The sequence below is a fragment of the Scomber japonicus genome, chromosome 7 (assembly GCF_027409825.1).
Source record: "Scomber japonicus isolate fScoJap1 chromosome 7, fScoJap1.pri, whole genome shotgun sequence".
Classification (NCBI taxonomy): domain Eukaryota; kingdom Metazoa; phylum Chordata; class Actinopteri; order Scombriformes; family Scombridae; genus Scomber; species Scomber japonicus.
In genome coordinates this window covers 8,271,070-8,283,732 of record NC_070584.1, presented here as the reverse complement: position 1 = coordinate 8,283,732, position 12,663 = coordinate 8,271,070, and the positions used below count along the sequence as shown (strand labels likewise).

Here is a 12,663-nt window from a genome sequence, read left to right as displayed (position 1 = left end):
TCTATACATGCTATAATTAAACGCACACCTTCATAGACTAAATGGAAGCAGTTATGTGTTATCAGTAGAGATGATTGGCCAAAGGCATTCGGAGACTGTGGAGGTGGGGCACGGTGGGGGGGGGGGGGGTGCCTCTTTCAAGGCAGCAAGAAAGGTTTTTTACTCTGACACACACATCCCACTTGTTATGACATGTAGAGGCACATCTAAGAGCAAACTCCTAAGAGGTTGCTGAGGGCGACCTCAGTTATATGCAAATCAATTCCACCAGAGTATCTTAGACAATGCACAAAGCTGTCTAAACTGGAAGCCTATTAATACATTAAGTTGTGATGTTTCAATGTGTTATAAAGAAACGCAGACAGGCTCCGCAAGAGCGCACTGTGTGAACCTAAACTTTTTCTGACCCAATTACCTTAGCTGATCTGTTCTGACTCCTCTGGCCTGTACTGTTACTGGAGCTACACTGCCATTTGTACAGTATCTCTTCCAAGATTCCTCATGAACATTTCATGTGAGGTGTCTTATAAATTATGAGCGCTCTTCCAGCTGACATTATGAGGAAAAGTGGCAAAGCCTGCCTTTTCTTCTGCAGCTCTTATCACGAAACAAAGGCTGGCTCAAACCAAGAGGAAAGGCTTTCCCGACAGCTCCGAGTCCTGTGTGCAGTACAGTATGCCCATATGAATCACTCAGCTAATTTCCAATGACTATCTCTCTATCGTCTGATAACAACATTACAAAAACATTTATGCCGCTGCTCAAAACTCTCGCTGGAAAATCACTGTATAAATATTGATTGGATATTAAAATTTTACGTCTCTCTTAATTCTATACGGTGAAAATCTGAAAGTTGGGGGGGTGGCGTGGAGGAATTCTCAACTTGTCATTTTGGGTTTTTAAAGGAAAAAAACAGGGGGGAAGATTCTCCCAGGCAGAACGAACTACACTGCATAAGTATCATCATCACTAATTGTAAATAATGCAGAGCATCCCCATCCTTTCAATTATTCAGCTTTATGTCCTGGTTTTGGTTGACAGAAATGTAGTGATGACAAAATATTGTAAGTTCTTCTGATGCACAAATGCCAAGGCATCTGTACTGCAAGCTGAGTAGCTGTGTCTTATTAGATTTCCACAAACACAGTACACCTACGCACAACCTAAGTGGATTAAATATGACGGATGATGACATTTGGAGAAAAGGCTCTTTCAGATTACTCAAATCTAATCTGGAACTCTAAATCAGGACTAATCAGTTGCTTTTCAAAGAAGCTTCAATCATAGGGAGAATTTCTGGCTCGCAAACTGGGTTTCTCGCAAAGAAAAGCCGTTCTTTTATAGTGCATCACTTTCAGGGTTTTTTTTTTTTTTTTTTTTTTTACAGTTTTGAAGAGCGTTTGCATTTGAGAGCGGCTGCTTTTTATGTGCCTATTTTGCCACAGAAAACTCCTCAAAGACTTGGCCAGTGTAATTGGTGGACTGCGGTTGTTGTAAAAGAGCATAATAAGCTCGTGCAATTTCTAAGCTGTGGACAGAGCTCCAATTGAGTCTTATAGAAAAGTTTCCTCTGACATCATAGAGCCCAGAGTGTAACGTTAATTCAATTCAATTAACCCCCTCTGGACCAATGAAAACTCACTATAGCTGTTTCAGATTAGAAGCTCATCAAAGACATTAGTGACACCAATAAAACTTTGCTATAGGAAGACAATGATTCAGTCCAGTAGCGCGCTAGAGATCGCAGCCCCACTTTGATTAATCTTGTTAATTACTAGCCTTAGGGTTTCAACAACTGCTAGCCCTCTTCCCCCCTGTACCGCGCCAAAAAAGAAGAGGCTCATGCGCCATCAGATTCTTTGTAATTACAAAAGTCTCACGCTCTGGGACCGCTTCTCCCACAGCCCTGGATATACAGTGAGGAACATGTCGGACTAAAGTAAATTTTAACATTACTGTGGTGACTATATGTACATTATTCAGCAGAGGGGGGGTGGGGGGTGGGGGGGTAGAGGGAGGGGGGCTCTGTGGATTTGCAGAACGGCGTGTGCCTGCGCTTGAACTCTCTCCTAATGAGTCCCTGCAGTCACCTCAGCCATAGACTCCTGCCCTGCTCGTCCCTTTTTCCTTTCTCTCGGTCGCCCCCGTGAAACAGCCAGCCGCTGTCAACTGAGGACGAGCACGAGCCATCTATCTCGTTAACTTGTTCTGGCTACCTCAGCTCACATATGACCCGTTTGACCTATTTCTCAACTGGCATGACATGTCCTTATTTCCCCAGCCTTCAGCCAATCAGCCTTATGGTTGGTAAATATAGAACACGACTGCAACGTGTGGTAATGCAGTCCTCAAAGTTCACGCCAGGTCTGCATCACGTACACATTCAGCCAAAAAATTAGGCCAACAAGGCTTTGAGGGCCATTCCTCTGTAAAAATGACTACTCTTTGCTTAAGCCAGCGGATCCATTTGACCTACGTCTAATGTGAACCAATTAAGGTCTTTACATCAGTGCGTACCAACGTGAAGCTGAATATCCCTTAATACCAGTTAAATACATGTCCCTGTAGCTATAATACACCTACACATGCTATCATGGTGTGCTGTGTGATTATGTGCTGATATAAAGCCTGTTCGGGAGTCCCATTGAATGTATTGAGTGAGGTATCTAATGGGCATGGGAACTAATTCCAGGGCAAAGGGGATTAAAGGCTAGAGAAGAGAGAGCAGCACAGGGATGGCACTCGCTGGCAGAAGAGAGTATAGAGGGCGGAAAAATAGAAATGAAACATAAATGCACAGAATCCTTGCCTTTTGAGTCCCATTTTGTGAAATAGTATTAAAATTGGTATTTTGTTTAATCCCGGCAGTTATTTTTTTATTTTTTCGAACGAGAACAAATTTAAATAACCAATGTTTCAGGAGGAAAAATGGGAGAAAAAATATGTTGGACAATCACACAAGATAGAGTTTTTTTTTATTATATCAAAATCAAGATGTTTCATCTGTCCAAAGCCTTTACATCTCATTTTCATTATACCCTGAGCAAGAGCTATGCCTTATCCTTTGATCACACTGATACAGTTATAAGACCTTGAGGACTGCTTCTCAGACTGGCAGAAATGCTGCTCCGTCTACACTATAAAAATCAATAGATAACAAGAATATTGTGTTAGCCTTGCCAGTATCATACACACCTGCACGCTACTCCACAGCCTCAAGCCATTTTCCAAAAAACATTGTTCTTGTGATACAAATCTAACTTTGTGGGTCACTGGGTGGGCTAATCTAGGAAACCATATGCCAGTTTTATTCTATTAACCCACTATCCCACATTGGATTTTTTATTCAGTGATTATCACCATAAATGCTGCCAGAAGTTTACTTTTATTTTGGACAGATATCTCAAAACTAAATGAGATCCATGTTTGCTTTTTTTTCTTCTCTCCTTTTAACGTCACAAAATGTCATTCAGAAAAGTGACGAAAGGAGTGCTCCTAATGAGATCAGACTGCCTGGGTTAATGTTGACAGAGCTGCTTTTGCAGTGATTCAAAAAAAAGATGCTCGTGTATGTGTGTGTGTGTGTGTGTGTGTGTGTGCGTGCGTGCGTGCATGCATGCGTCTGCAAAGCTATTAGTCTTACATGTGAGTCATGGGCTAATTTTAGCCACTTTGCTACTCTCACCTACGAATGTTACGTTGTGAAGTGACTGTTGTTGTGTCAGAGGCAGTTACATCAGAGGATATGAGGCCATTTATAGCATGAATAGTTATATTTTGTTCTGGTGAACTCAGCTCTGCACTTCAATGAAGCAAAGCACCAGCAAACAATTCAGGGAGCACATTAATTACCCCTTAGTGAAATACAGTACAGAGTAGGCATGTATGACTATGATATGTGATGCACAACATGTACATGCAGGAGAATCAAATCAATCAATCAAAAAAAAAATCAATTGAGACAGACAGTAACATGTAACAAAGCAGCTGGGTATTATGAGCTAGTGAGAGACTTCATGAACATGATTACAGAGTCCGCTCATATTAGTGGTGTATGTGACATCAGTGCATCGTGCATGTATTCACTTTCAATAAGGCTACACTGTAATGGATCCAGTACCTAGTGTATATATTTTGTTTTTGTCTTGTATGTTGGATTAATCGTCTTTTGGTCTTTTTTAGTTATTTGAGTTTGCTTTATTCATTATTGTGACTAAAATAGGAAGAGAGGATGTTAATATCCCCACAATATGCTCTGCTCATATGAAAATATTGACACTATCTGTTCATTTTGTCCGATATCTAGCATGTTTTTGCTACTGAAGCTCTGTGGCAAATTAGCTAAACAAGTAGTGGTGAATAGTAGAGTTATAATGTTATAAAGATAAAGTATATATTTGTAGGCTCACAGAGGGATTAAAACTTGAATTTACTGTAATTAACATTTTTACTCACTAACTAAAGAAATCTCTTAATGACTGTATACTTAACTGGTTGTAAGAAACTGGTTGTTGTTCTTGTAGCAACAACAGTGCAGCTAAAAGAAATGTAACGCTATCTTTTATTTTAAAAATGTGAGAAAAGTAAGTAAGCATGAAGAGAAAAGTAATATTCAAGAAGGGTAATGCAATTATTGTAGATACTACCCACTTTCTGTAGCCTTCATATACAAGACATTTGCACCTAGCAGTACACAGAATCCATGCTAACATACTAATACTAGCTAACGCTAAAGCACCAGACCATTACCTTAAAATTATAACATCAACAAATAGGATAAGAAGAGCTTAAGTTCCGCAACTTTTTGTTGATATTATTCAAATACACATACTGTAAGGTGTCCTTGTAGTAGTTAAAAGTTTAGTGGATTTTTATGCAGAAGGCATTTCTACTTGTTAATGCAGAAAGGCACAGGTGTTACTTATAACATGGATGACTCAGCTCTATTCAAGTGTCCCAGTACAATCCTATGACCCTGAAGCGGCCATCATTCATTTCACACCGTGCTTTTGTGAAAATGTAAAAATGTCTGCTGTTAACTAAATGGGATTGAGATGAGCTATCTTACCAAAATACTCCTCAGATGGAGGGTTGTCCATGTCAAACAACATCTTTTTGGTCAGGCGTTCCAGCTCGTCTTCAGGGTGGGCCATGGGAGCACTGCCCTGAGGAGCAGAAAAAGAACAAAGTTATAATTCACAGGGCTGACCGAGGCAATCAAGAGAAGTTCAGCAGCTCCTTACTTTCATTTCCACCTCGCTGATAAATATCACCGGTGGTCTATCTGCGAAACAAATCCTGCTTAAAATTAAAGGAGCAAACTCGAGAACGTTTTAACAAGATATGTCCAGCTTCAACTGAAAGATTCACAAAAACCCGACTTCAATAAATCAGGAAGCGCTGTCTTAAGGTCAAACAAAACACATTGAGTGTAATTAACATGCCGGGCGTAGTCTCCAGTCCGCCTTTCCCCTCTGAGATATCTGACCCTGGCTCAGGCCCCAGTGGTGCACAACCCCAGAAGGTTGTGCATATCCTTCAGTGCAATACAAGTATGTGAAAAAAAAAATGGTGACCCTGACTAATCCTTGTATTTGGAAAATAATGATAACAGAAGGAAAAGAGAAGGCAAACATTACAAGAGAGGTTTTCTAGCTGTGTCGAGGCCTAATCTGTGAGAGATTTTAGAAGGATGACATAACTCTCTGAAGATGCCACTTCCTTCCTTTCCTTGTGAGCCTGCCCTCCCTCTTATCATGCAGTCTCTGACATCTGCCTGCTGTGTGTCTGTATGGGGCTGACGTGTTGCGCCTGACATTTTCTGCCAATCATCCACAGAGCCACAGAATATAGCTCCCCCTCCCCCCTCCCCCCTCCCCCTCTCCCCGGCCTGGCTCAGGGAGCATTCCCATCACAGGTGTGTATGTCCTTTGCAGACACTCTGGAGGCCTGAACTTGACTCTGTTCGTGCTGCATGGCGGAGCTTTTTCAGAATCGGTGACACTAGCCTGACCTTCCCTAGATCTGGGGGCTGGCTGGATCTTTACAGTAGATTTGATTTTCAATATTGTAACACGAGTGGAGATCTGAGCTGACCTTTGAGGTGTTTCCAAATTGCGACATTTGGGAGCTCGGTGAATGTTAGCAGCCAGGCTGGTTTTGTCCTAATTTATCCGTGGTTTACTGTGTCACATAAAGGAATCAGATTTGTCAATAGCAGATTGAGTGAAGAAATGTGTTGGTATTCAGAATGAAAGAGTAATTACGGATTGTGTCAAACAACTCTTCTGGTATTATTGATGGCTACATTTGTATGCACTTCATTTCTCATTCATTTGACTCATTGCATGTGTCAGTCATGTGTCAGTCAAGAGTATATATGTATGAAGTGTCATTTTAACAATACATCAAAGGGGGTGTTGTAAAGGTACTGAGTTTATTTCTCAAGACGGTGAGAAATGCTGAGCTGTGCTTACTGTTCACAATGTATCAATGAGCGTCTAGAACTTTACGATGCATGACTTTAGCTCGGTACGGCCCGGCTCAGGATGCAGCAGGCTGATAATGGAAGCCCAAACAGTAGGCCTCATTAACTTTGAGGGATCGACACATTCAACATACAAATCTTTCTGCCATGCCGGAGCGCTCTGTACAGAGCGACTGGGCCTGAGCTCTTGGATTCCTTGGCACCTTGCGCCTCCGCAGCCAGTCAACCATAACGGCATGATCACAGGATTAGAAAGAGATGAAAGGAACATTCCTCAGTGGTTGGATACTCCTCTATTGTCACCTCAAATTAAATGACTTTTTAAAAATAATACACGATGGGTCAATGGAGGTATACAGTACGTGGAGTGAGTTGAACTGTAATACAACAACCTTCACAAAAAGAATAGATAATAAGTCTGTACAATATCCTCAAAGAAATGCTCTCGTTGTCAACACTGCTCATTATGCCTGTGTTGTTAGTTTGAGACAGTGAAGAGAACGATTTAACACTGTTAATCTTAGCTCCACATCAAAAGCACATTGGAGAGGGAACGAAATGCTGCTATTACCAGAAACAGACTTTTGAGTTTAAGCTTCATTTATACCTTATCCACTCTTTGACACCCCGCAGCAATGCACTGCCAGAGAGTTTAAAGCACCTTGTTAGGGAGTCTTTTGTGACAGCACGGAATAATTTTTCACTTGAATAAGAGAAAGAAATTGCTTCCCTGCATGCTTTATGATTGCTTTGCAGTTCCTGTTCAGCTTTTCAGAGGCAACAATAGAAACCATACAGCAGCTATACGTGCTGCAGACGTGATTTTTCAGTTATGTCTGGCTCAATTCAGTAAATTGTTTGCCTACGCCCTCAGGACACCCAGTCGCAGTTTCATTGAAGTTAGTGCTCAAATTCAGTGGCGACTGGGTTAACAGCTGCACCTTTTTCCCCCACTGTTTTCCCAGTATGTCGAGGCTTATACTTTCAGGTCATCTGCCATCTGCTTTTTAATGGCAAAAAGCCTATCAGTTGTAATACCCCTGAAGGACATCCTGATGGACCATCAAATGCCGTCCTCATGACAAAATGCAGGACCACTTAAAAATCAACAAACAACAATAGAATCTGTAAGTGACCACTGTTGCGTGCTATCTTATACAGCATGACAGTGAAAGGTGAGCTGACAAAGCGCAGAGTCTGGGAGCCGATCATTGCCCGACTGCCACATCTATGAGTAAAGCTACATGTGCCACCCACTGTGGAATTGGCATTGTGTCAGAACTGATTAAGTGAGGAGTGGAGGGGTGGAGGGTAGAGGAAGGGTGGGGGTGGGGGTGAGGGTGAGGGGGGGGTTCGGTACATGCTCTCACCTGATGCCCTGACAGCACAACGTCCCGCTAAGAACCAAACCTCAGGCTCTGTCTTTCCTGCTTCCACCGCGGTGATAGAGAGTGAACGGGAAAGACAACTGTTCTCAGGGCATCAGATCTACACCTTTGTTAGTGGAGGTGGAACAAAGGAGTGCTGGTGAACATGTAGCACGAAGCATTTACATATCATCACCTGCTACTGTACAGAACAAAGGGAACTTACTGATCTGTAGGATAAATAATGGCACTGTGACACATGGGCCAACTCTGCTTTACACAATAATGATGTCAAATAACTTGAGGAACATGCAAATAGTTAATCATTTAATTTAGCTAAGAGGTGAGTATCTAGATAATTGTTGTTTGTCTACTTATTTGGTAAACTAAATTTACTAAAACGTGGAAAAATAAATGTCTTTATTTTTCGGGAGTCATAGCGCCCCCTACATTTTGGTTCCGACTGATATTGTTGGTAATTTGATTATTGTGCATCACTGTGGGCGGGTGATAAAAATAGTTTATTATATCTCTTCAACAGCCACCCAGGCAGTTAACCAGCTGTGGGCGGATGCTGAGTCATTTCTTAATCCCATGTATAATTTTAGCATTCCTTGTGTTACTAGGTGTCGTAATTTAAATCGAGTAGTTACATACTGACGCTGAGGTTACAGGACTATCCCTCGCTTTGAGTTTTCGTAGAACAGAGATAGCTAACAGTTGCTAGAACCCCATTTTTGCATAATGTGGAACAATCAACGAGTGCACAAGAGTTAATGACTATTAGAAAGTTAGGTAATCTATGAGCTAGCTAGCCATCCTTTTGATCTTCTTGTTCACGAATGGAACACGAATTTGGCAGTGTGATGGGTCCTTCCAAATGCTGAATCTCATAATGATGGATTAAATCATTAAAAATGGTATATAACCAACAGTATGTGGGGAAAACAGGTTGCGCGTCATGAGTAATAGGATATACGGGGGTTAAATATGGGGGCTATATCGCACCGTGGAGGTTGGTCGTGGTTTATTGACATTTGAGACAATTGTCATCACAGTCATTGAAAAGGCTAACCAACAGAATTCAAGCTTAGACACTGTTTCTACAAATATGGTCAAAATTTGCTACATCCTCCTTTACAATACTGATAAATATGCACAACAGCCACAGCTTTGTTGTACTTTATATTTCCTAAAATAAAAGTGAAAAGAGTTTCAGTTCGACTTTAAATCAACTTTTGAGGAATCATGAGCTGTATCCTCATATTTAGGCCACTATTTTTTTTTTTTTTTGCACAGTTCAAAAGCAATGTGCAAAGACAATGAGACTGAGAGCAACTGCACAAACCACTGAGCTGAAACTGATAACCAGAAGGGGGGAAAGTATGAACGCTTGTAGAAAAAGCCCAATGAAAGACAACCGCTACAACAATACTAATCTGTCTCTCTAAACCTGCAGTCATCTATCAGCAGTGTGTTGCTTCTTGTTTTAGTCCCCCTCTCCCCACCCTTAAATTCAATATCGCACCTTAAACCAAAAAGCAATTGTCTCCTCTTTTACGAAAGCTTAACACTTCCCGCACGATCAGCACAAACTGAAGAAAGACATAATCACTCACAGACATATTTATCCACAGATTAAATGATGATGGACTTTACAATACAAATGCTCTTTAGTGTCAATGGAGCTGCAGCTTTAACACGGGCTTTTAAAAAGAGCAGCTTTAGTCAGCTCACAATCGGACATCCTGGCTTTTTTGTCTCTGGAACTCACAATGGTATTATCTGAAATGGACACAGAGCCTTTGAAAGGGAAAGGGCTTATTAAAATAATAGTAATAATGACAACAACAACAACAGCAAATGGACCGTTAGAATTTGTTAGGGTTCAAGAGGGATTGAATTTTTTTATTGGATTGGGATATCTAAAAAAAAACAAAAAAAAAAAAACATTTGTTATTGCAACACTAAATGAGTGATTACAGCAGCTTAGGCGACTCTGTTTCACCAAAACAATGAAAGGATTGCTGGATCAGTCACACTATCCTTTCAGTGAGTTAGTGTGTGCATGCGTGTGTGTGTTTGTGTTGGTGAGTGTTTTGAGGAGGGGGGCTATGTCGTGTGTCTAGAACCAAACATATGGGTTAAACACTATAAGATGCTTCTTTTTTTTTTTTTTAATGTGTGTATTAAGAGCCATCAATTTATAGTGGACAGCTTTATTTGATTCCATACCGCAGTGATTCATTCTCTCAAGTGGCTTTGAAAGCCAAGAGATTGTTTGTGTCACAGTGACATAGCGCTGCTCTTCAGCAGAAACCTTTGAGAGCACATCATTACTGGGATTCATTCATACGACTAGAGCAGACGGAATTTAGAGTTTTGCCCGTGATAATTCAAAGGACGGCTGTTTTGATTACACAGGTGATGATGTCAAGATGCCACTCACAGCAGCACAAGTATGCGGCGGGTATTCCACTCTCAATCTAAGTGGCTTTTCTGGACAAAATATCATATTTGTGGGGAAAGTTGCTTTGTCATTTTTTCTTCTCTGCCAGCTGCATGTTTAATTTAGGAATGTGTTAAATACCTAAAAGGAATCACATGTTCGTGGCTTTATGTAATCCAGTTGATGAATTTGCTGCTTTGCGATGTTAAACAGGTTATGAGTAATCTGTAATGCATTGCACTTTGAGAAGAACCATCGCGAGCGCTGCAAATTAAGCTCAAGGCCACCTTCTGAGGAGGTGCAGATAAAGTATACATTCTCTCCAAACAAAATAGGTCATGCTGTTTCAGCTCCAATTAAATGCGGAGAAAAAAATAACAGTCAACTGTAGAGCAGCTGTGTACAGAGCAGCCGACGATAATTAAAAATTAACCAATGCCATAATTGACATTTTCCACAGCCATTCAAATCTTTCGGTGTAAACTGAATTCATATAAAGGGATGAATTTCAGAGTGTTCGCAGACATGTAATGTATGTAGAGGGGCCTTTCAATGTTTGTAAGATTGTGTGTGTGTGTATGTGTGTGTGTGTGTGTGTGTGTAAAAACTAGGTCATCTGTTCGGAACTGACACATCCCCCTGCAAACAGATATTTGAAAATCTGAGTGTAGAGAGGGGTGCCACAAGCAATCTGAAAACTACAACAACAACAACAACAACAACAAATGACTGCACAAATTGTTGGGACGGAGATAAAACTTATTTGGCATTTCTTTGTGTACCATTACAAACCTGTGACTATAGCAAACACCATATTACACAGGATGCAGGTTTCCCTGGTTTGGGTGAGAGCTCAAAGAGGTTCCCTGCTGTTTCCTCATGTGGTAGCATGGATCTATATTTAAACATACGCGGTGGACATAATAGAGATTTGTACAGGTCATGTCTTCAAATCAATGTATTGGCAACCTGCACTTCCCTTTTGTAATACACAGGGTTGTTGATCTGTGTAATTTTGCCTGCAAAGCAAACCATGATGTATTATTCTCCTTCCCATCTAAACAACTATATGGTTTATGTGAATGACACTCTGAAGGATACCACTTGACCAGACACTACCACTAAAATGCTGGAGCCGACTGTTCTCAAAGCCTCACCCAGTGAGCTTCCTTGATGAGAAAAAATGTTTAGAAAGTGCACACGTCTCATGGACTTGGAGCCATGAGCGGATAAGAGTCCTTTTGTGGACAGAATAGGATGTTAAGAGGGCTGAGTGGAATCCAGAAAAAAACACTCCAAAAACTGAGAAAACTTGTTTGTGTGCAGAGAGGTGTTGAAACTGACAGGAGATCATGTCCATAAAGAGCCAGCAGGGGCCACTGTTTCTGCACATGGCTGCCTGGTTTCTGACTGAACAGAGACAAGCCTGTACCTTCATATTAATTGTACTTAGTGGGCAAAATGCTTGGATCGATACATTAGTACAATCAAATGATGTCACTCAATGTTTGCTTTTTTCATTACCAAAGTAAACTTATTTAATGAATCCTCACATAACTATTGAGATTTTCTATACACTACCAAACTCATATTCTAAAATCAACTGATTCAAATATGTTAACTATACTGCTGAAATACAGGTACTGTCTCAATGAAGTTGTTAAAGTGAATGTGGGGCATTCAGGAGGCGATCTATCCAGCTGTCACCAAGCATGTCACAGTACCATAAACTAACCAGACTAAAGCAGCAGAATAATCTCAGTACTGCAGCATACATCTGCATGTCTTCATTTCAAGCTTGTGAGGAGAGGCTTGAAAACAAGAAAATAAACCAACTGCTCAGACATTTTAGACTGCCAGGGCTCACTGAACAGCAATGACAGGTATCGATTCAGGCAGTTATTTACCAGCCGTGGTGTTCGTCTCAGAGGGGCCACAGGAGAGGAGGGTGGCAGGGCCTATTATTTATGAGCAATTACGTGACAAACACTTCTGATCTACGGAGGGTTACCACTGACCAAATGAACTGGCCAATCAACCCTTTCTTTTCTCAATGAGATCGAACGAGTTAATGTGCAAAAAATGATTGCTGACCTAGTCTTCATTTCAGGTTAAATCAGTTCAATTTGTAAGGTATTGTTTGGGTTTAGCTCTACATATTGAAACTTTAGATTTGGTTTGTTTTATTTTATTTGCTCAAGTTCACGTTAAATAGAGAATGAAAGAAATGCATCTGTGAATGTGTTGAAAGCTGGGAATTTTGGATCCTTTGTATTTCCTGGGAATTCTTCTAATTCTTCTGCTGTTACCTAGGAAAAATACCTGCATTTTTAAGCCCAGCTGTGTGGTTAAACATTGTT

At 40.9% G+C, this 12,663-nt stretch overlaps 1 protein-coding gene across 1 annotated transcript in view; it reads right to left on the bottom strand.

The window, feature by feature from the left end:
- Window positions 1-12,663, bottom strand: part of lpp (LIM domain containing preferred translocation partner in lipoma) — a 129,592-nt gene that overhangs the window by 28,442 nt on the left and 88,487 nt on the right. The window contains exon 8 of the mRNA XM_053322430.1: window positions 5,069-5,165. Coding sequence (XP_053178405.1) covers window positions 5,069-5,165 — 97 coding nt within the window. The remainder of the gene's footprint in view (window positions 1-5,068; window positions 5,166-12,663) is intronic.